Source organism: Diplotaxodon limnothrissa, linkage group LG23, assembly GCF_057381915.1.
Source record: "Diplotaxodon limnothrissa isolate DT_005_m linkage group LG23, D_limnothrissa_male_GT1.1, whole genome shotgun sequence".
Taxonomy (NCBI): Eukaryota; Metazoa; Chordata; class Actinopteri; order Cichliformes; family Cichlidae; genus Diplotaxodon; species Diplotaxodon limnothrissa.
Genome location: NC_140617.1, coordinates 11,704,035 through 11,725,575, shown reverse-complemented (window position 1 = coordinate 11,725,575; position 21,541 = coordinate 11,704,035). Strand labels below are relative to the sequence as shown.

Sequence of the window (21,541 nt, the reverse complement as noted above, 5' to 3'; positions counted from 1 at the left end):
ACCAGTGTGGATCTGTGAGAAGGATTGTGGGAATTCAACCAATGTAGAGGCCGCAGGGACACGTTTCCAAAAAGCCAAAAGCATGCAGTACGACAGCCGTGATGCTACGTGCTGGTCGAATGTTGACTGGCTGAAAATTTGTCTTTTCGAAAGGAGCAACAAATGAGTTAAGCACAAAGCAGTACAAAAGCACACCTCAAACAACGGCAGCAGGGACACTTTACGTTGTTTTAACTCTCAGCTTCACGAAACGACAAAGAAGGTCTTTGTCCATTGTGAATTTCCAGACGGAGCAGCGATGTATTGCCAACTTAATTGCCACGTATGGGGAGAGGGGGCTGCTACGCAATATAGCGGAAGTGTGCTCATTGGCAGGACGTGGTGGCGACGCCGCTCGCCACTGCTTCGCCCACATTCTTCTGCTCTCTGCGTGTTGTTCATCGCGAGGTGATGCCGTCCTCCAAAAAGCCAACAGCTCGTTGCCTTCTGGTTGCAGTGCACGGCTACGACATGCAGACACAGTCTACAAAGATACTGAAGCAATACTACACCAGGACCTGAGCTCTTTCACCAACACGCAGAGAAACATGTGATGTTTGCCTCTAAACAGATGAAATCACGTGATGGTGGAGGTGAAGCATGAACAGCAGGAGAAAAAGGCTTCATTCCTTATTATCATTCATCATTAATGTTCATGAGCCAAGTCTAAAGGAAAGTGCAGGTACACGATGCAGAGAAAAGGTTTTCCCGAGTACTGCTTCTCATTTTAAAGTCTGTCATTCAAGGGGAATTGTTGGGTATGATCTTTGTGGCTGTCCTCTCAAGGATAAGCAGAGTCCCTCTTCTCAGTGGAAAGTTTTGACTCGTCTGGGTCCTTTGACATCTGTGTCTTCCACTCACGCTGCTTTTTCACATGTGTTAGAAAAGCAGATTAAACATTTTTGCATAACTTTTTAAATATGTCGGTGGTTTTTGTTGAGAGGTTGATTACACCTCACTTTGTTAACTTTGGGCAACTTTGTGATTATCCCTCTGTAAAGTCCGCAATCTCCACTAAAGGACCGGCGCCGGCCCTAACAGAAGAAATAATATTTCAGATGCTATTCCTCAATCACTTCTGTACGGTTTGCAGTCTGTCATTCACTTTCCGAAGCACTTCACCTTATTTATCTGCATCTTTGTAATACGACTGACCGGACTGAACCCCGAGCCCAGTCTTACCTTTGATAAATAAATTACCGAGCGCAGATGTCTCCCTAATTCGCCATGTGCGTGCCATGTGTCAGCTTTGAACAGGTTCTTAAATTTGCCTTTGATACCTGGGTTGCTTGTTCTTAAATGTGTAATCAAACCTAATCCTCTTGTTGTGCTTTTTCGTGTTGTCCCTGAAGAGCTGCAATTACCTGCCGTAAATTGCACAGCCTTTGACTCTCGATCCTCTTTTTTATTTTTTTTTTGGCAAGAGGAACAATTCCAGTTTAGTAGAGAGAGGATGCCCCACCCCGGCTGGTTTACACCCCTACGAGAGTGCGCTCTGTGTTTTTGACTGCGTTACATGTCGTGTGTAGATCACAGAAGCAGCTCGAGAGCGAGGCGCTTCAGATCATTTAATGTTCATTTTCTCATTTGAAAAAAAAAAAGATTTTGGAAAGACTCCCCTGACATCTCACTGTCCTCTTCTTTTTCCCCTCCTCCACCCTCCTCTATCTCTCCTTGTTGCCTCTCGTCCCTAATTTTCCCTCCCCCCCTCCTCCCCCGTGTCATCTCCCCTTTTGCTTGCCCTCCCCAGAGGGCTATGATGCAGCAGCGATGGACTTCTGCTGAGAGACGAAGGACTACACACCAAACGTGTAGACACTTATTCTATTCTCTTTCTTCTTCTGTCTTTCTGCCTAAATGATGCCCCCCCCCCTCCCCCGCACCCACCCCCGAATGCCAGGCTCACCCTGTGAGCTACACATTAGGATAACATGAAGGAAGACCCTCCTCCTCCCATCTCTATTTTCCTCCAGTGTCCTGTCTTTGCCCCTCATCCCTCTCTCCCAGGACTGGAGCCAATAACAGTGTTGGGGTCACCTATGTTAATTGCTATGCTAGAGCAACTGGGAAAAAACACACACACAGCACACACGAGCAGTTCACACACAGTCGGTGAGTAAGCATGTGTCACTGAAGCGGCGTGTGAGAAATAATAGTTTCAAAAACAAGGGAAATGGAGAGAGTGAAGAAATGTCATGAAGAAGGATACCTGGCGTGTGAAGGAGAAGGTGAGGGAGGGAGAAGGTGGGAAAGGAAGCCGACCCAGAGTTCAGATGAGAAATGACCGAAACGCCGAGGAAATTTCGCTTAGCTCGATGTAATCCATTCACAATTCTACGGCAAGACTGTGGTCCACTCGACTAACCGTATCTCAGGAGTGACTGAGGACACGAGCACAATTTCAACAATGTGTGCGAAGGGGGGGGGGTGAAACAGCTTCCCCTTCATTTGAATGAACAAATGCAATGCAGAATTCTCAGCAGCCTGCACTTTCAGCGTGGACCGCAGCCATTAGTTCAATGGGGAATTAATGTCAGCTACCTACAGAAAGCAATGAGCGGGGCTTCGGCTCTGGCTCATGTTGAAGGATGCTGTTGTACCACTAACAGTGTGAGCTTGATTTAGGGAAATCTTTGCAGTGGCACTGGGAGCATTTTGTCTCGGTGCACTGTGCAGGCTCTGTGCTCGCACCTTTGTTTTCTTGTTTTCTTCACCTTTTCCTGCTTTGCTCAGCTAATCTGAGCTGAAGAGGGGAGGAGAAAGAGAAGAAGGATGGATGAAAAGAGAAGAAAAGATGAAAGTGAATACAGCATCCATCCCTCCTTGTTCTCCTCCTCTCTGCCCATCCTGTCTGTCTGTCTGTCTGCCCTGCACACAGGGTCTATTTATGGAAAGCAATGTCACTCACGCAACACCATCAGATAGCTCTCTCCCTGGCCTGCTCACTGCTCATACATCATTAACATTCTCTACCACCCCAGCATGTACATGCATGCGCACACACACACACACACACACACACACAGAACATGACACGCTGCCAATCAAACAAGAAAAAACAGGCTGTACTCAAACTGTACGTATGGAAACATCAGGTATGCTATAGACAGAGAGTGAGAGGAAATTTGTGCAGCATGCTTACAGCACTGAGCATGTTTAATTATACTCACAAAGGATTAATAAAGTAAAGTATTATTCTTAAAGACGTATTGTAATTTTATTGCATTGCCTGGTCAGCCGAATCCTGTTTGATGTTTAACTCAGGAGAAAGTCTTTAAATGGCTGAGACGCTAGCAAGACTCTTACACATCACAGGGATTTACAAACAAAAATCTCAAAAATAAAACTTTAAAAATAAAATAACAATAAATGCATTAATAAACATCTTTGTTTATTAATTTAAGGAAAATTAATTAAATTTAAAAGAATATATATATATATATATATATATATATATATATATATATATATATATATATATATATATATATATATATATATATATATATCAACCAATGTGAGCACGAGGCTGGGATCTGGTGACTGAATATTATATATTCAATATTCTGCTGACAGTTATTGATCTTACATGGTTAGCAGGACAACCCTTCTAGCTAGCATTAGCGATTGAAGGAGCTTTGTTATCTTTGGACAGAGAGGACTTTTTCCAAACTCTAACCAATAAAATTCAGCAGCCGGTCGGCAACTCCTTGGCAACCAATGGTCGCTAGGGAAAAACGCTCTGTTACAGACCAGAGGGAAAGGGTTGCTCTCGGCTGCTGCGTTGAAAGCCACCAAAAACAACCTTGTGATTGCTTTGGTGTCTTTGCAGACAGCTCCTTTACGTGACCTACAGACTGCGTGGAAACTGTCAGTAAATGGAGCTGAGTTGGCTGAATGTTGTACTACTCCTTTAAAGGCTCCACTCCACAAGAAGATGTCCAGGGTTTCGCTAAATGACATCAAACTTTTGCAGGGGATGAATGCCCTCTTCCTTCCGTAGGCGTTTCACCTGAATTGCTCATGGTATAATGTGAAAAATCTCATATTTGCTGGTGACTTCTTTCTTACTCAAACTGTCTGCTGTAGAAAAGCTGCTTTAAGCCAATTCAGATTTCCTGTTCTCACCCTCAGCAATTCACAGCATATCTTTGGGGGTACAGTTACTTTAAAACCTCAATTTTGTAAATGTTACGAGTTTAATGTGTGTCACAGTGTCAAATAAGGCTCCTATATGTCCTCATTTGAATATGTGAGAGTGACGGAAACAGAGAAAAGAGTGCGAGTGACCTCGTCAGCCTTTGAGACAGCCCTCAGAGAACAGTGATGACAGGAGGAATTAGTGAAGCAACACAGACCAGAGAAAATAGCCTCCTCTTCACTCTGCTTTTTCCTCCCCTCCCAGCAAACCCAACACCTCCTTCACTTGCAAAGGCATTTCATATTCTGGAAAGCACACGGTAACACAGAAAACTCTACGGGTAGAGTCTAGAGCAGCAGACAGAGCACCAGGAGTTAACATCCCGGGCATATGGACATATGGGATGGACGCAGAGAGACAGAGAAGGGAACACATCTGGACAGGGATTAGGACAGCTAAAGAGGCTAAAAAAAGGAGGAGGAGACAGAGGGATAGGCTTAGCCATGGCTAAGGGAGGGGTGATGGTTGGAGGTGATTGTGGGGGTGGGTGAGGGATGAAGTCAGACGGAAGGTCATTTTTCTTACTTGAAAGAAGCCCGGGGGCATGGGTCCTCCTGGCATGCCATCATTGGGTGGCATGTTGCCCATCACTGGACTGGGAGCAGCGGCCGCGCTCTGAAAGAACAACCACAACAAAACCAAAATAAAAGCCTCTGCATTTCCCTTCAGCGGATTAACACACAGTCACGGGACAATCAACGATCGGCAAGGTGTTAAAACAATCCTGTGTCTGCCGAAATTAATAGAAAGAGATACGCGCTGTTCGGAAATGATTTGCCATCAAACTTTTTTCCTTTTTTTCACCCTGATTGCGCTCTTTCTGGAGCAAATGGAGCAATTACAGATATCTCACGATATCTGACGGAGATATGATTGTCTGGGTGCTGTGATAAACCAATCGATGGACACAAAAACAAAATGCAAATATGGTAATTTAGTGGGAACATTAAGGAAGGAATTCTGTGGGTTTGGAGTAAACTAGTTTCCCCGTTGCGCTATGAATGGACAGCACTTTTTTTCCAATAACTGCTAAAGTAAAAAAAAAACAAAAAACAAAAACAGGGCATAAATGTGTCACTTGAATGCATCTATGACTTGTATTGATTTTGGACTGTATTTAATCTTTTCTCTCACAGTAATAATGATGCTAAACATCAGGGAGAAGAGACAGATGTGGCGCTGCCTCAGTCGTGCCGACCATCAGCACATCGTTGGCATGGCCAGGGCAATGCAAGGAGCAATTAAAAAAAGTTGCAATGATTCCTGTGGAAGAAGAACTGAAAAGCTAAGACCGCACAGATACCCCGACATCTAACAAGCAACCCGTCTTAATGTCTTCCAGACACGACCTAGATGCTGTTACTCCAAAGGCTGTGGAGGATGGACGGGTGTACCAAAATAGTCACTGTTGCTTTCTCTTAAAGATGAACACAATCTAACGGCCTTAACTATAACCATGGGTCTTTTGATTAAGCATAACCAATTAAAAGCCTCAATATCTGCTATTGAACATAGATGCAAATCCACATAATTTACAAATGCACATACACAGCGCTCTCCTCCAGCCCTTCCCCCACTGTAACCGGAGCTCCGCTCACTTCCCTCCCTGCCTCGCCTGACCTGCACAGCCCAGACACTAACTAGCACGCCCCGGGGCCACGAGGCAGGGCGCGCACAATCGCGCATGCAAAAACTGCAGCGGCAAAAGGGTGTGAATCTGTGGGGCTCTGAAAACAACCGTGACAGAGCACGGATGTGGCATCGACAGAAGTAAGGCAAGAGCCAAAACTGGAAAGAGAAAGGCATAAAGGAGAGAGGGGAGACATTTAAACAGAAAAGGCTGGCAAACAATAGGAAGCGGGCCAAGAGAGGAAGAGCTGGAGAGCTCTCTCAGAGGGTGAGGAGAGGTCAGACAGTGAAGAAGAGCTTAGTACAGATGCTTCTATATTACTCTCAGGTCTATGTGTGAACTGTCAGTTCTTTCCAGCCTCAACAGTAGACAAGCAAGAAGAGGAAGAGGTCAAGAGGATCTTCCAAACCTTAAAATAAAGAATACAGCACACAGATAAAAAATGGACACTCACCCCTCTTATAATAAGTGCTAAGCATCATTTTTCTTCCTTCCACTGTGACCTGGTGGCCTGGGAAGCATGTGAACTCTCCCAATGTTTCTTTTAACGCATAAATGCCAAATAACTCAGGTCTTAAATGAGACTCAGTCTCACAGACATCTGCGACAGGGGGACAAAGTCTTTGGCCCCAAAGAGTCTGTTTAGCCTTCATGTGACAGGACAGAGAAAAGAAGACAAGAAAGCTGGGAGAAAGACCGGGGTAGATATGCAGTTAGCTTTAGTATTAGCTTTAACCCGGTGAACCACACCGATGTCCCGCAGAAACAATCTCAAAATCATTGGCTACAGTCTGTAAACAGTTAATCAGTTTTTTAAAGTACATCTGTATTTGTAAACAGTGATTAGCAGATGGAACAGGAAGTCTTGTGTAGTTGTCCATTGTCCCCAGAGGCTACCACGATGTCCACACAGGAAGCAACGAGCAGCAACTCGGCAACCAGAGACCAGAGCCATTCAGCAGCGACACAAACAGGTGCAAGTAAGGGGAAAACTATTAAACATAAAAACGTGAAATTCTAACTAGTCTTTTTGACCATCAGAGCAAATCAGGATGTGTTGTTTAGGAAGATGCATAAAAAAATGACAGAGTATTGAGTAGTTAAAATATGGAAAGAAAAAGTCCTGTATATGAGCACACACTATTGGTATGTAGCCGAATTTCATAATATTACTTTTTACCGTGAAGGACATGAGAGCCTCGAAGGTCCCCGACCATCACGTGTGGGCGGGGCTTTAGTCAGCAATCGCTTCCCAGGTTGAAAAGGGTCCGACAGGTCAGGTCAGGTCAGGTAATGGGGTTGGCCTAAGCAACAGATTGGGTCCCATAGAAGCATGATTGTGGCAGATGATTTGTGTTGTTTCAGATCTCGAGCCTGTGTGTGTTTGCGTATGAGAGGGTTTGAATGGATCCATTATTAGGTCTGATTATGCTAATAATCACTGCAGGATTTAAACAAAAAAAAAAAAGTGTTTTCTGAATCAAGATGGAGTGTGTGAACTGCGAAAAGAAGTCGCTGCTTGTTACTTGGTTTTGGTGAGGGACTCCTTTGTGCATAATTTGGGCTTCTGTACTTCTAGGAGCCATATTGATGGAGCAACTGAAAAATAAAAATAAGGGCGCGAGACTGTAAAGTGTGCAGTGGTGCGCTTTTTTCTCCTGTTGAACAATGGGCAGCAAAAACAATGGGCTGAATACTGTACATATTGACATACATGCGTCCACACCAACACAAACACACGTGCGCACGGTTAACCAACTGCGGTTTGTCTCAGCGCTTTAACGGCCGTGCGGAGGGAGAGAGGGAGAAAATAGGAAGATGAAATAAGAATGAGAAAAAGGAAAAGAGAAGATAGCTCAATAGACAGCAGGACATCTTAGAGGGAGGAGGAAGAGTGAATGGAAGTGGTGCTGGCATGTAAGTACGTGTGACGAGTGTGTGTGTGTGTGTGTGTGTGTGTGTGTGTGTGTGTGTGTGTGTGTGTGTGTGGCGAGTGAGTGTGTGCGTACGCGCGAGCCTGCCTGCCTCAGCCAGCCAACGAGGCTCCACAGTACTCAGGTGAAGCAGCAGCAAAAGGCCCCTTCTCCTAGTTGCCATGACAACCCCGACCTCAGCTCCTGCTCTCCAGTGCCCATTAAAACCCTCAGGCCGTCAATCATCAGCATGGCCAGGGAGCAGAGAGAGGGAGAGAGGGAGAAAGCGATAGGTGGAGGGAGAGAAAAGCAAAAAGAAAGAGAGAGAAGAGAAAGAGGAGGAAAAGATAGAAAAAGAAACAGACGTGGAGTTTAAAGCAGCCTGTGGCTTTTGATAGCTGCTGCCCTTTTTGCCACAGCTATCTCTCTCCTTTTCTTCCCTCCGCACAAACAAACCCGATACACAAAACCTCCACAGTGCTAACTCCTCACCACCGTCGCTCTCCTTCAGCTCTCTCTCCATCCCCACCGAGCCAGCCAATAATCAGCGCCGCATTTCTACGACACGTATTAGGCCCATTGTAGGCTGAAAAAAATTACAAAGCCGCGAGAGGGTAATATTCAGAGAGAATACAGTCATGAAAAAGCTCAGCTGTTCTCTGAGATTAAAGTGGAGCATCTAGGCGAAACAAAGACTCGCAAAGTTACAAGACAAAATATTTTCGGAGATTATAAAACGATAACTTCATCACAAATACCCGCCGATGTCATAAGCAGAAGAGCGATGCTGATGTAAGCGGCGATGCTGTTGCATTAGTCCATTGTGTTGAAGCTGCTGATCCACAAAAGCCATCACCTCGTCCAAATCAGCACACGCTTCTTCATGAATAGGCCAAATTCACTGCAATCGTTCTTCCAAGCTACAATCAAAAAATTTGACTGCGAATTTGGTCATTATTTCAAAAAATGAGCCAAGAATCTAGCTCTTCCACTGAAACAGCGACTCTCAGCAGAAACGTTTACGACCAGTGACGCCTGCAATACGCCACTTTTATAACATTACTTCGTGATCCCGTCTTTCCCAAACACAAGGTTTTCTCTTGGTTCACTTGTAACTAATGAACTTACACGATTGATATGCGACATCTTCATTTCTTAACCCTGCATCCATCCATGCCGCCTCCATGTTTTGCAAATGAGCTAAATGAGTTAAGGATATTCTCTCGTCTCTGCTGATGCGTGACGAGATTCACAGCATCTGAAGTCTTTTTGTGTCTGTGAGGTGCATCTGTTTAACGCTGTAGTTTCACTTGTTGGAAAGACTCTTTCCAAAAGTTAGACGAATAGATTGATATCACTGTCATATCTTTTCTGGTAAATAAGCTAAAGCCAGAAGCCAGTAAGTTCAGCAAACACGGGAGAACAGCACACGAGGCTCAGCTGGAAGAGGAGCATAAATCTTTCCGTGTAACTCTTCAAGCAAGAAAACAAAGGAGCGCATTTCTCAAACTGTAATCCATTCTATAATAACACAGACTGCACTGTGCTTGAGACAAAGGCTAAATAACGAAAATAAACTTCATATTTCAGTTTGTTCTCTTAGCGTTTATAATTGAGACGACTTGAATCTCTCCAACGAGTGATAAGATGATCAGCAGCTGCCATTTTGAGGTGTCCCATGATGTGACATAACCACGGCAATCTTTACCATCGCCGGCTTGCACGAGATGCGAGAGAGGCATTATCGGAGGACGTGCATTTGACAATTTCCTCTAACAGAAGGGGGTCTGCCCTCCTTTGGCCCCTTGTTGTGATCCTCTTTAGTGCCACGGTGGAGGCTGGCTAACCGGCTAGGTCCACAGACAGTGAGTGAGCGGCTCTATCTGCCCAGTGATCAGACCTCAGCCTCCAGGGGGTAATGGATCTGCCGTTATCTGGGTCCAGACAAGCAGGCCAACACACTGCTACCTGCTGGTCACAACAACACTGATACTGACCTGTTAGTATCTGTGTGAGTGTGTCTGAATATCTGTGTGGAAGCCTGTGTTTATTTCCGTTTCCAAGGGTTTAGCCTGACCTGACTGTACTCACGCAGAAACACATGAAACCGCCCAAACCGAGATCCTCTGACCACAAAGTTCACGCATGCAGCCACACACAGAGTAACAGAGTCCAGTCCAAGCTCGTGTTTCCCAAAACAGGGCATCGCTTTATTTTTCATTCTTTGTCTGCTGAACAAAAAAGCATAAACTGCTGAAGAGCAGGTGAGATGAAGTTGTTAATGTAAACAACGAAGACAGAGCGAAGCCTTGTGATTCGGTTATGGCTGACGTTCACGTAAAGTTACACAGAGATGTGTTTGCACACGCGTGTCTCACGCCAGACTGAGCGCTCTGTTATGTGTCTATGTATTTAGTTCCTGTTGGTTTCATGTGGCCCGTGTGCAAACCAAACCAGGAATTACTTTTCACAACCCTGCTGACTGTCACTGCGATCGCCGTCTCCTCCCATCTCTCCCATTTGTCCTTCTGTCACGGCCCTCCTTCTCCTCCCCTTAGCTTCAAGTGCTCCAATAACTGTCAGTGAAGTCAACTCTATAAAGATTAGCAGCGAGGCAGCTCGGTGTGAGCGGTGCTGCCGGTGGACAGACGGCTCCGATCGATGGAAGACAGAGAACTGCCGGGTCGCTCTGCCAGGAACCCTGCTCCAAACCCTGCCACATGGAAATCCCCTCAATGGCTGGGTCTGCTCTGTGTGCAGACACACACACACACACACACACACACACACACACACACACACACACACACACACACACACACACACACACCAGGTATGCAGAAAAATCTGCATGGTAAGTATGCACAGGGGTGTTCTTGCACACAAACACACACATATGCTGTTGCCTTCCCATAGCTCTGGCAGCTGTTATGTCAATCAGGTGAATTAATTACCGGTAAACAAATCTGCTTGGGATCCCCCCGCAGTACACACACACACACAAACAAACACACACACACATCCCTCCTCCTCGCACTGTTCCTGTCTCTGAACCATCTCCTCCCAATATTAGGGCCCCAGACGCCCGGAGCAGCCTCCCAGCTACCCAGTTATTGCTCTGAGCTGGAAGCCCAGAGGGAAAGCTCTGTGAGAGGGGACGCCGCCCGGATCTCCCCACGCAGCCCCGGAGCACACACCTAAACTCCCACTACACCTCTCAGGATAACCAATCAACCCATGGCAATCCACACACTACCTGTCAGGGAAGAAAACAAATTACTGTGGACACACACACGCAGACACAGTGAGATGAAACAAACAAATGCAGAAACACAAACTATTCTCCTCGTCAACTGCTGCCTCTTGTAAACATCATATTGATGCGGTGGCTCTCTGTGGATGGCAGCTGACAGAGTGAAGAGGAGGGAACACCACGTGACCGACAAACAGCCTGAAATAAGGAAAGCCAAGCAAACAAAAACAGAAATTTTGTTTGATGTTTATACGTAAATCGGGAGGAATTAGCATTTTCTGGATCAATGTATTACTAAAGTTTTACTTTAGCTTTGGTCCTTGACAGTCTTAATAATAAAAACAAAGAGAACAAGGCGCCATCACCAAAAACACAAGAAGTCGGACAATCGGGGAGGATTTAAGAGGATTTAGTCTCATCTGCATTAAGGAACAAAGGCGCACAGCAACAGCCTGGTTCAACTTTCGCCAGATGACCTTTACTGTGTGGATACACGTTTTTTGTGGACGATCACTTTTATGGCTTTATGTCCAAAATAAGTGGTTCTGTTGAGGATCCGGTTAACCTAATATTTGTCTCCAGTCTGACCATCTGACCAATCAAATCAGGTTGACTGACGTCACCGCTGTCAGTGTGAAGGAAGAGGATTTTGCCGACCTCAAAAGGAGGAGGAAGAAGAAGCTGCCATCTTGTATCTTATTTTAAAAAAAAGAAGGAAAAGTAAATGTATCTCTTTGATATATCACAATGTTAATATTTTTTAAAGGGGTAACGTAACAACCAACCGTGACCAAATGTATCTTTTTCTCTCTTTGTGATTAAGACTGTAGTTAGTACAAAACAAGCGATCTAAAAATGCTGCACTGGGCTCGCAGAAATCTCATGAAAACAACAATAAAAGTAATATAATAAACAAAACATGTTGAAAATGACTCGCAGCATACTTTATGAAGTCTTTAACTCAACGCTAAAGCTAAACTCTGAGTGAAATGTGACACAAACACGGGTAAACTAAGTAAAACACATATTTACGGAGACTAATTTAGTTCCTGGCCTCCTGACATACACTTGTGTACCTTCACACGCCTTTACCGGCGCTCGGCAGTTAATGACCAAAGCTTGGCGATGGCCCGCTGCTCTCTTGGTGACCCTTTCTGACACCGGTCCCCCCTGCTGGCACTTCTCTTTAATTACACACACAAACATGTGTGCAGACACACAAACACACACTGATATTCAGCTCCTGCCTCCCACTCCGCCCGTGGCCTTTCACTCCCTCATTAGACAGTTGGTGTTGGGTGGAAAGCCACGACAGAACCAGAGGACAGGGTGCCGCGATGACGCTTGTCGGCGAGCACGCGCATACACACTTTAAGCAAAGGATGAGGAGTTACACGTGCACAAAGCTAAATGCCTAATTGAAGATTATTAATGCTGCTAATTAGGGAATAATAGAACGCTCGGAGCTCAGAAACAAAACCTAATAGACAGAGAAAGAAAGGTGTGTGAGTATTTGTCAGAGATAGGAGAAAAGGTTTTATCATGCATCCTTCCACCCTCTGAAGTATGTCTGGATATTTCCTGAGGTGAGATGCTCAGGTGTGCAGGTCAGACAGGGCTGCAGATCATCCCCGGAAAGAGCCAGACCCGAAGATATGTGTCGCATTTATGGCTCTCTCTCAGTGTTTGCAAAAAATGTAAATAAATGTTTGTCATTTATTTACATTTTACAGCTCAGTTCCACATCTACAGCGTGTCAGGCGCCGCGCGTCCTTGTCTTTCATCAGCTGACCTTTAACACCAAGATTCAACAGTTACACGGCGAGCAATCCCTCATAAAGGAGGCGCAGACATCTCATCCTCTCTACACCAAGAATGCAATGCAGCCAAAAGCCATGTTGCTTTTTTGCCAAGCAGGCGAGGTGCTCCCTATTTTCAGCTACAAAACCTCAACCTCTGCCATGGCTTTCATTATCACTTTTTCCTCTGCCATCTCCAAGCAAAAAAACAAAAAACAAAAACCAGAACACCACAGCAGAAAATCAACAGGTTCACAGCCGCTGTCTGGGCTGTGCAGAATGTAATTCTGGGAAATGCTGAGATGAAGCTGGTAACACAAAAAATTACAGAATATAAATTATAAAGGAAGGAATGACCCAAACTTCTGTTGGGCAGATGAATAAAAGCATCAGTGGATTTTACCTTCATGCACTAAAACACAGGCTAAATGTGCACACGCATGCAGACACATGTAGGGTATTCATATCTTGTGGGGACATCTAATTGACATTATGCTTTCCATAGCCCCTAACCCTGAAAAATTAAATACCTAACCATAACCAATTGTAACCCTGACACTAAAGCCACATTTTGAGTCTCAAAAAATGCCTTCAAACATGTGGCATAAGGCCTGATCTTTAAAAATAAAAAAAGATGAAATGAAACTAGACTGGGCACAGAAGAAGACAATACGTGAGATTATTGTTCTCGCTGATGTTAGCGCCTAAGGAAGCAGAAGCATCCTACTCAGAAACACTGGAAAAAGCTGCTGGACCACAGTGCCACCGTTTGTCCCAGTCCACCAAAACAATCATATTTTAATAGGACAGACTCCGTGTTCGGCTGTATGGGAATCAAATCTGCAGGGATTTTTTTTTTTTTTAAGTGCAAAAGAGGCGATAGAAGCTGCTAAAATCTACTGGAACGAGGCGACAACCGGCAATCCCTTACTTGAAAATTGAAAATAAAATATCAGATGCTTTTATTAAAGAATTACTTACCTGTAAAAAGTAAAAAAAAAAAAAAAAAAAAAAAAGAAGACATGTGGGACACGTGTTGTTTAAAGGTTTAAAGATCCCGTCCATTCATTTTGGTGAATTTTATCAAACCCACAGACTCGCTTTCACAATTGCCACTGTTGGAATCTGTTGCAGCTCCAACTTTGCCAGGATTTAATAATATAACATAACACTTTATCAGCCAGACCTCCTACGGGACTATTAAAAATGAAAAGAGTCTCTGGCAACCTTGTTAGCAATATCTACCTCCTCCTTATTCTTTGGCATTCTTTCATATTCTCATGCTCACTTCTTCCTTTCTCTCTCGCTCTGCTTTTTTCCTCATGTTGTGCTCACACAACTGGATTTTATTTCTGCAGAGCCGAGAAGGTGCAAGATGAAAAGGAGAAGGAAGTGGTGGTACCGTATACCGTCAACATAAAAAATATATGGAGAGAGGGAGAGCAGCCAAGGAGTTCCAGTTGGGCTGTACACATTCCAGAGCGCCTAAAGCAATGTGGCGAACCTCAAAGCTGAAGTCAGACGTCTGCACATCGCAGTAGTTAAACAATTACCATTGCTATAATGCGTAATGTGCTGCTGATAGAGAAAATTCGATGAATTACACCAAAGTTTTTACTGTCTTCTACTGTAACAGCCTGCAGATTTGTCTCACAGCCCAAATGCGATCCCGTCTGCTGAGCTGAGGTTGTGTCTGACGATTATGTTTAGCAACCAAAAGAAACACACCACACATTTAAAAAGATCTCACACCAGCCTAATCCACTCACCCCGTTTCTATTTTAATGTGTGTGTGTGTGTGTGTGTGTGTGTGTGTGTGTGTGTGTGTGTGTGTGTGTGTGTGTAGGCCCTGGCAGGAAGACACGCTCGCGAAGGAGCAGTCCTCCTGAGTGCCAGACGCTGGGATGGGGGGTTGGGTATGCGAGACACACACAGTCAGAAACACACACACACACACACACACACACACACACACACACACACACACACACACACACACACACACAGGATTTTGGTGCCCACAAGTATAGTAAACTTCCACTTCTTGGTCCCCACAAAGATATGAATATACGCTCACAGAAACACACACACACAGTGAGAAACACACACACGGCACGCGCTACCAATTTTGTATCCCAGAGGCACCACCACATAGGGAGCATCCACCTCATAAGTCACAACTAATGATTCAAGTATTTTGATAAATTTAGAAATTCACAAGAAGCCTGATAAGAAATTGGAGGCATGTCATCTCTTCCCTCACACTAAGGATGGATTTTAAGAATGACTTAAACCAAACACACAGACGGGTTAAGCGGTCGGGAAAGCCATCACTGACACGTGTTTTTATTTTCTTGTTTTCAGATCTTTAAGATCTGATCATTCGCTGTATTCCCTTCACACGTTATTCATGCAGTGGTAAATCTGCTGATCCCAGAATCTCGACACAGTTACATTCATCCTCTCTCCTCTTTTAAAAGAGCCTATATTCAACTTTAGCCTGATCAGCTGACTTGGTCCAGGTGCGGGGAGTTAATCAGGTTAGCGTCTTGTAACCCAGTGGCCTTGTGGACCCAGAAGCTGAACACCACCTAACCTTGTCTCCAGCCAGACAGGAGGAGGAGGAGGAGGAGGTGAGGGGAGAGAGCAAAGCACATTCCCAAGACAATGGACAGTCTGTGGAACTCCTGAAACTCTTGAGGACCCCGAGGCATGTGGAGGAGAGGCAGAGAGGGAAAATGAAGGAAGAAAGGCAGAAAGAAAAGAAGGAAAGTTGTTAGAGAAAAGAATAAACAGGTAGAAAAATAAGAGCGAAGGTAAAAGAGAAGAACTGCTGCCACAGGGAAGCGATAAGGAGAAAATTGGATGGGGTGGTGGGTGTTTCAGTAACAGGAGAAAAAGAGCTTGACAGCTGCTTTAGCTGACCCATGAGCAGTTTCAGTTCAGTACATGTGTTTCAACTGTAAACTTGTGCTTGTTCATCACATAGCATCACACAAACCAGCAGCTCCACTGGAAAAAAAAAAATCCCTGATGAAAAATCCAGAATTTTACCTGGAAACGGTTAAGCCCCGAGATCCCGACGCATGTCACTTCATAATCGAATTGCTACTCTTAAACACACCATGTTTGCCGTTTCAGACAGTAACTTGGTTACTTCTGGCTGTGTCCCTTTCAGGAGAGGTCGTCTAAAGCATTAGAGAATCTCTTTAGCTGTTATTAGGACTACAAGAAATGGAGATTTGCTGACAGCAACGATATTTCCTGTTTGCGAAAAGCCAGTCAAACTGACTGCAAAGTCATGTGCAAAAATCCAAAACTAACACTATAACTGCTTTCGCAAATTAACGATATTGCAACAATTGTATCCAGAAACTGTCGCCTGTCGTGTGCAGACGTTTCAGATGCGAAATGCTTTGCGAGGTATCAGCTTGGAGTCTCACCTGGGTAGAAGACACTGGAGGAAGGACACGAGACGAGATCCTCCAAACACTTATGTGCTCGAACGGACAGACTTTATACTCGGGAGCTGTCGTTGTAAAGACTGTTTAGACTCCAGTCTGACTGCTTTGACCTTTTTTTTCTTAAGTGTAGCTCTACTGGGTAACGTTCGGGGCATCAGTGTGCTATGATGAGCTTATCAGCACTCGTATATCTGGTTATGTTTGCACCACGCTTGTAAACCATAGGGTTAAATTAGAGCTGTACATTAAGGTGTTATTCTGTTACCCACTGATGCTGATGTGCACCAACAGCACCACCTGTGAGCTGCTGTGGATTTGGTTGATTTGGTGATTGTAAAAACAACATAAATGATGTCAAAGAAAGATTCAGTGGTCTACGCATCGGAAACAAAGCCGGCACAAACCTGCACTGCTGCGTCGGTGAATGAAGAATTAAATCAGTAAGGACTGACCAAGCAACACTATACGTCCAGTACTCGCTGGTGCTGTCAGCTGATGAAATCGGGCACAACTTGCTTTAGTTTAAAGCCAGCTTTACCCTTATCTGAACCCCTCTCTGACCAAGGAATGCACACAGAGCAAGAGCATAAGCACATTCACGATGGATGCTGCTAACAAACCTGCCCGTTTCTTCCCTGCCTGCCATCACACCTTCAAATGCCCGGCTCCCTGCCTGTCCCTCAGAGATATACTGGAAGATAAACAGCCTTGGTAGGACCTCCTGACCTCTGGACCACCAGTCGACAGGTTCCCAAGAGTTCAGCGGGGTCTGACATACAATGAGGACTGACATTAATGTCCTCTATTTGCATTCTTGCTTCCAGGAACTATTTCGGTAGCCAGGCAGCGTGGCTCAGAGACAGCGGTGTCAGGGAGGTGCTCATTCGGGGATGATTTAAGCCTCCGTTTCAGTGACACCAGCCTTTCATCCTCCACAAGAGACAAGCCAGAGAGCGCAGAGCTGCTGGTTCCCATCCAGCTATTCAGAGGTCAAAGAGCCAGCACATCCCGGGTCGGCCTTGCAGTGTCATTAGGATGGAGGCCGACAAATATTTACTGCGAAGGAGTCACGGAGAGGACCGGATGAAGAAGAAGAAGAGGAGGTAAAGATTTCCAGAGAGCGCCACACTTTCTCTTGACACAAGCACACATGTAGGCAGGCGAACTCTCACCAGCATCACCATCAATAAATAAACAGAGGCTGACAGAAATATCCCCAGCATAGTCTCAGCACAGCACAGAGAGAGGACAACAGGCACGCACACACGCACGCACGCGCACACGCACACGCACACACACACACACACACACACACACACACACACACAGAATGAGACGTGAAGATAAAGGCTGGGAGAGATGGCAACAGAGAGACGAGAACAAGAAGGGGGAAACAGAGCGAATAAAAGGGAAGCAAAGAGAGGAGAAGAAAATTGAGAGATTTAAAGAACGAGAAAGAAGTTCTTTGTGTTTGCTTCAGGTCTCCAGTCAGTACAAAGGATTAATGGCCGAGGTGAAACATGCTTACTGTTTCATTCCTGTTTGCAGGAAGGGTGGGGGTGGTGGGGATTTTTTTCCTTTTACTCCCTAAACACCCAGCATCCCTCTCTGCCCCCCCGCCCCATCTAACTCAGACTATTTCTTCCCCACCCTTCACCTTCACCTCTACATCCCAGACAGAGAGACTACACCAGTCTGTGTAGCCCATACTACAACACACGTGCGCACGCACACGCACACACACACACACACACACACACGCCACCCCCCATCTGAGCCCCTCCGTCACTCCGCCTCAACTTCTGGTTCTGATTTAGCAACAACCTCCTCTACTTCTCTTCAGTACAGCTTAATGTGTGTGAGCGTGCCTGTGCGTGTGTGTGTGAGTGTGAGAGAGAGAGTAAATTCTGTCTCCTGCGATGGATACACCAACACATGTGCAAACACAGCCTGAGACATTTATGCCCCCTTGTGTGTATGGTTTTAAAATCACACACGCACACGCACACACACGCACACCATGCAGCAGCCGAGATCATATGCATGGAGACACATGCTCCCCCTCTTCAATGATTAGTCTAAATATGCCAGTGATCACAGAACGACAGGAAGACCCAGTACACAGAGAGCCACACACACACACACACACACACACACACACACACACACACACACACACACACTTTTTCCGTTGCCGTTTCCCCTCCGAGCAGTGCCAGCAGGCTGCCAAGCTGCACATAAACACGGTGCATTGCATTCACCACCTTTCTGCAGGTAAAGCACACATCAGCAGCTCTCTCTCAGGCGGAACCTTCGGCTTTGTAGCGTTAATGCTTTTACCATCAAACTGCAGAAACATCAGCGACAATGACTGCACAAATTACAAGAATATTTCATATTCTAAGTGCTTGGAAAGGGGGAAAAAATGTGTTTTCACGTTGAGGTTAGCTTGTTAGCATTGCCTACATAATTCTGCAGCCTCTCAGACGTAACATCTGTGACGTGTTTGGCTGTGTCCATCTCACTGAAAGGTCAGAAAACTTCCTTCTCCTTCCTGTTTTCTGTCCACCTCTCGCCTCTTCTCTCTGGTAATCTCTAAAGTTTGCTCTGTCACTGCTGACCGGCCATCCACAGAGATGCAGTCTGCAGTTCATCTTCTAAATATAGCCAAACATTTTCAGTATATCCTGGAAGAGCTCCCACCACAAGGACCATTTATAATATTTGGATTTTCAACCCACATGCGAACATGTTCATCAGTCAATCAGCGTCCTTCATCATTTCTCGAAATAAAAAACACCAAAAAACAAAGTTAATGATTAAACAGTTGTGTGCATATGGCAAACAAACTGTTGAGCAATAAATGGAAACGATGTTTGGTACAGTGGTGACATCAGACAGCCAGTCAGAGCAGAGTATGTAAATTATGTGGCTGACACAACATACCCACAGAGCTACAAGCTTCACGAGAGGCGAGAAGCAACCAGCTCCTGCGTATCTGCGTCTCCAGTTTTCATGTGTAAACACGTTTTTTACGTTCAATAAAAGCAAATCTAGAGAAAAAAAAGCATTTTTTGCTCCCTGTAGTCTCACAGTAAAACATTAAGAAACTCCACGAAGCCTTGAGGGTCTGCAAGGGTCTCTCTCACACACACACACACACACACACACACACACACACACCCTCCTGCGCCTCCTCCCCTCTCCCCTCTCCCCGCCCTCTGCTCCCCTTTCTCCCTCTTTGCAAACCAGCACATGAACCTGAACAGGGGCACGCACGGCCCCACGAGGAGTAATGGGGTCGTTCGCCTTCCTTATCTCCTCACCCCCATAATACCCCTCCCGCCTTCTCCTTCTACCCCTCGCTTAACTTACTCCTGCTTCTCTTTCTCGCGCTCTCTCCTTCCTCCTCCCCCCTCCCCCCAACAGCCCTCAGCCAATGGCGTCTGGGTGTCAGGCAGCTCGGAGAAGCTGTTGTCATGGTGACGGGGCTCCTGTCTGTGCTCTGTCCCTCAGGCATCCCAGATCCAGAAAGCAGCATCGTGTTTACGTGAGGAGAGGAGAGGAGAGGATGAGGATGAGGAGTCGATGGAGGAGGGAAAGAAAAATGCTCCACTTTGACCAGATTTTGTTCTGATGTGTCTTTGGGTTTGGAGTAGGGCTGAACGATATATCGCATTTGCGATAATATCGCGACATGATCAAGTGCAATTTTCTAACCGCAAAGGCTGCGATTATACTGCGATTATATTATACAATTCATGGGCTGCATCCTCCTGAGGCCGCATTTGTAGACCGATTACGTCACAGCGACGCGCCGAAGGCTGTCCAAATTACTACCATATCCCAGAATTCATAGCGCGGCCCAGCCAAACTCCAGTTTCCAGCAATGGCGGCCGCTACTAAGTTTTAAAATTACTCATACTAATCTTTCTGGGTCACAAAATAAACTTTTAACATATTTTCAGGCGAGAAAGTAGTTGTGTAAACATCAAATATCTGCTCGGTTTATCAAGATATCCCATATTTGCAAAAGTGCTTCGACGTTTTCAGAGGCGTCTGCTACCCACCAGCTCGACAGCTAGCCGGGAGCTCGAGGGTTACTGATGCGGCCGAGAACGGCACAACTCCCGGCACATCATTTTCAGATCACCGCGGAGTTTCGCTGCTCGGGTTAAACGTAATATATAAGTCACTTAGACAACCTAAAAATGTTATTGTTGGGCTTTTTTCAGTGTTTTGTTTGTTCGTGAGTAAATCGGTTTGGCTGAGATTAAAGTTATTAGATTAGATAAAATAAAACTTTATTAATCCCCCGGGTGGGTTCCTCCTTGGTTTTCACACAGCTGACTAAACGTCAAACAGAAAACTTATTAAACAGAAGTATGAGACAGTCGAGAATTTACACCAGTGTCTGGTTATATTTTAGATAGCAAGAAGCAGACGGCCGAGTTTATTAAACTCCACCGAGACAGCGGTGACGCTAATCAGAACTAGACCGTCCAATTTCACGCCTTTAAACTTTAAAGGCGTGTTTGTGTGTGTGTTTATACAATTGCTATTATGTTTGCACTTTATGTGTAATGTTACTGACTGCAGTGATCAGTAAGATGTGTGTATTTTTTATTTATTAGTTTTATTTATTTAATATTATTTTTTAATTGAATGACTGTCTAGTAGTTCACAGATGTCGAAAAACTGAGTGTGGTAAAGCCACTGATTTTTTTTATGTATATTTCTGCAATCTGCACATTGTACTGACTTTCATTTTAATGTTTACACCAGGGTTCCTTGTCAGCACTTTATGCTCAGATGTTTGTAAGCTAAAAATAAACTATTGTGTATGTTCAAATATACTGTTGTGATTGAAGAAGTTAAATAAAAATGTCAGTCATCAATTCATGCATCACCTCATGTCATCATAACAGAGGTCTGTCTTCCAGGAAAGAACAGTTTAAAATTAATGTAATATAGTATTGGCCATACTATATGATGTATTGCTTGTCTTTGTTTAATAATACAGAAGACAAATACCTTAAAAAATAATCGCATATCGCATCGCAATCGCAATATTGGGGCAAAAAATCGCAATTAGATTATTTTCCATAATCGTTCAGCCCTAGTTTGGAGGCCTCGGCTTGATGTGTGTGCGTGCGTGCGTGTATGTGTTATAGCCCTGCAGACACCCAGGCATCTCACACCCCTATTCCTGGCACCTCCACCCAATCTCTGACCTTTCCTG

The 21,541-nt window shown here is 45.0% G+C and overlaps 1 protein-coding gene across 3 annotated transcripts in view; it reads right to left on the bottom strand.

Annotated features, from left to right (window-relative positions):
- ssbp4 (single stranded DNA binding protein 4) overlaps window positions 1–21,541 on the bottom strand; it is a 92,380-nt gene that overhangs the window by 18,017 nt on the left and 52,822 nt on the right. For all 3 annotated transcript variants that reach the window (XM_085347204.1, XM_085347203.1, XM_085347202.1), the window contains exon 5: window positions 4,766–4,855. In XM_085347204.1, the coding sequence (XP_085203330.1) occupies window positions 4,766–4,855 (90 nt within the window). The remainder of the gene's footprint in view (window positions 1–4,765; window positions 4,856–21,541) is intronic.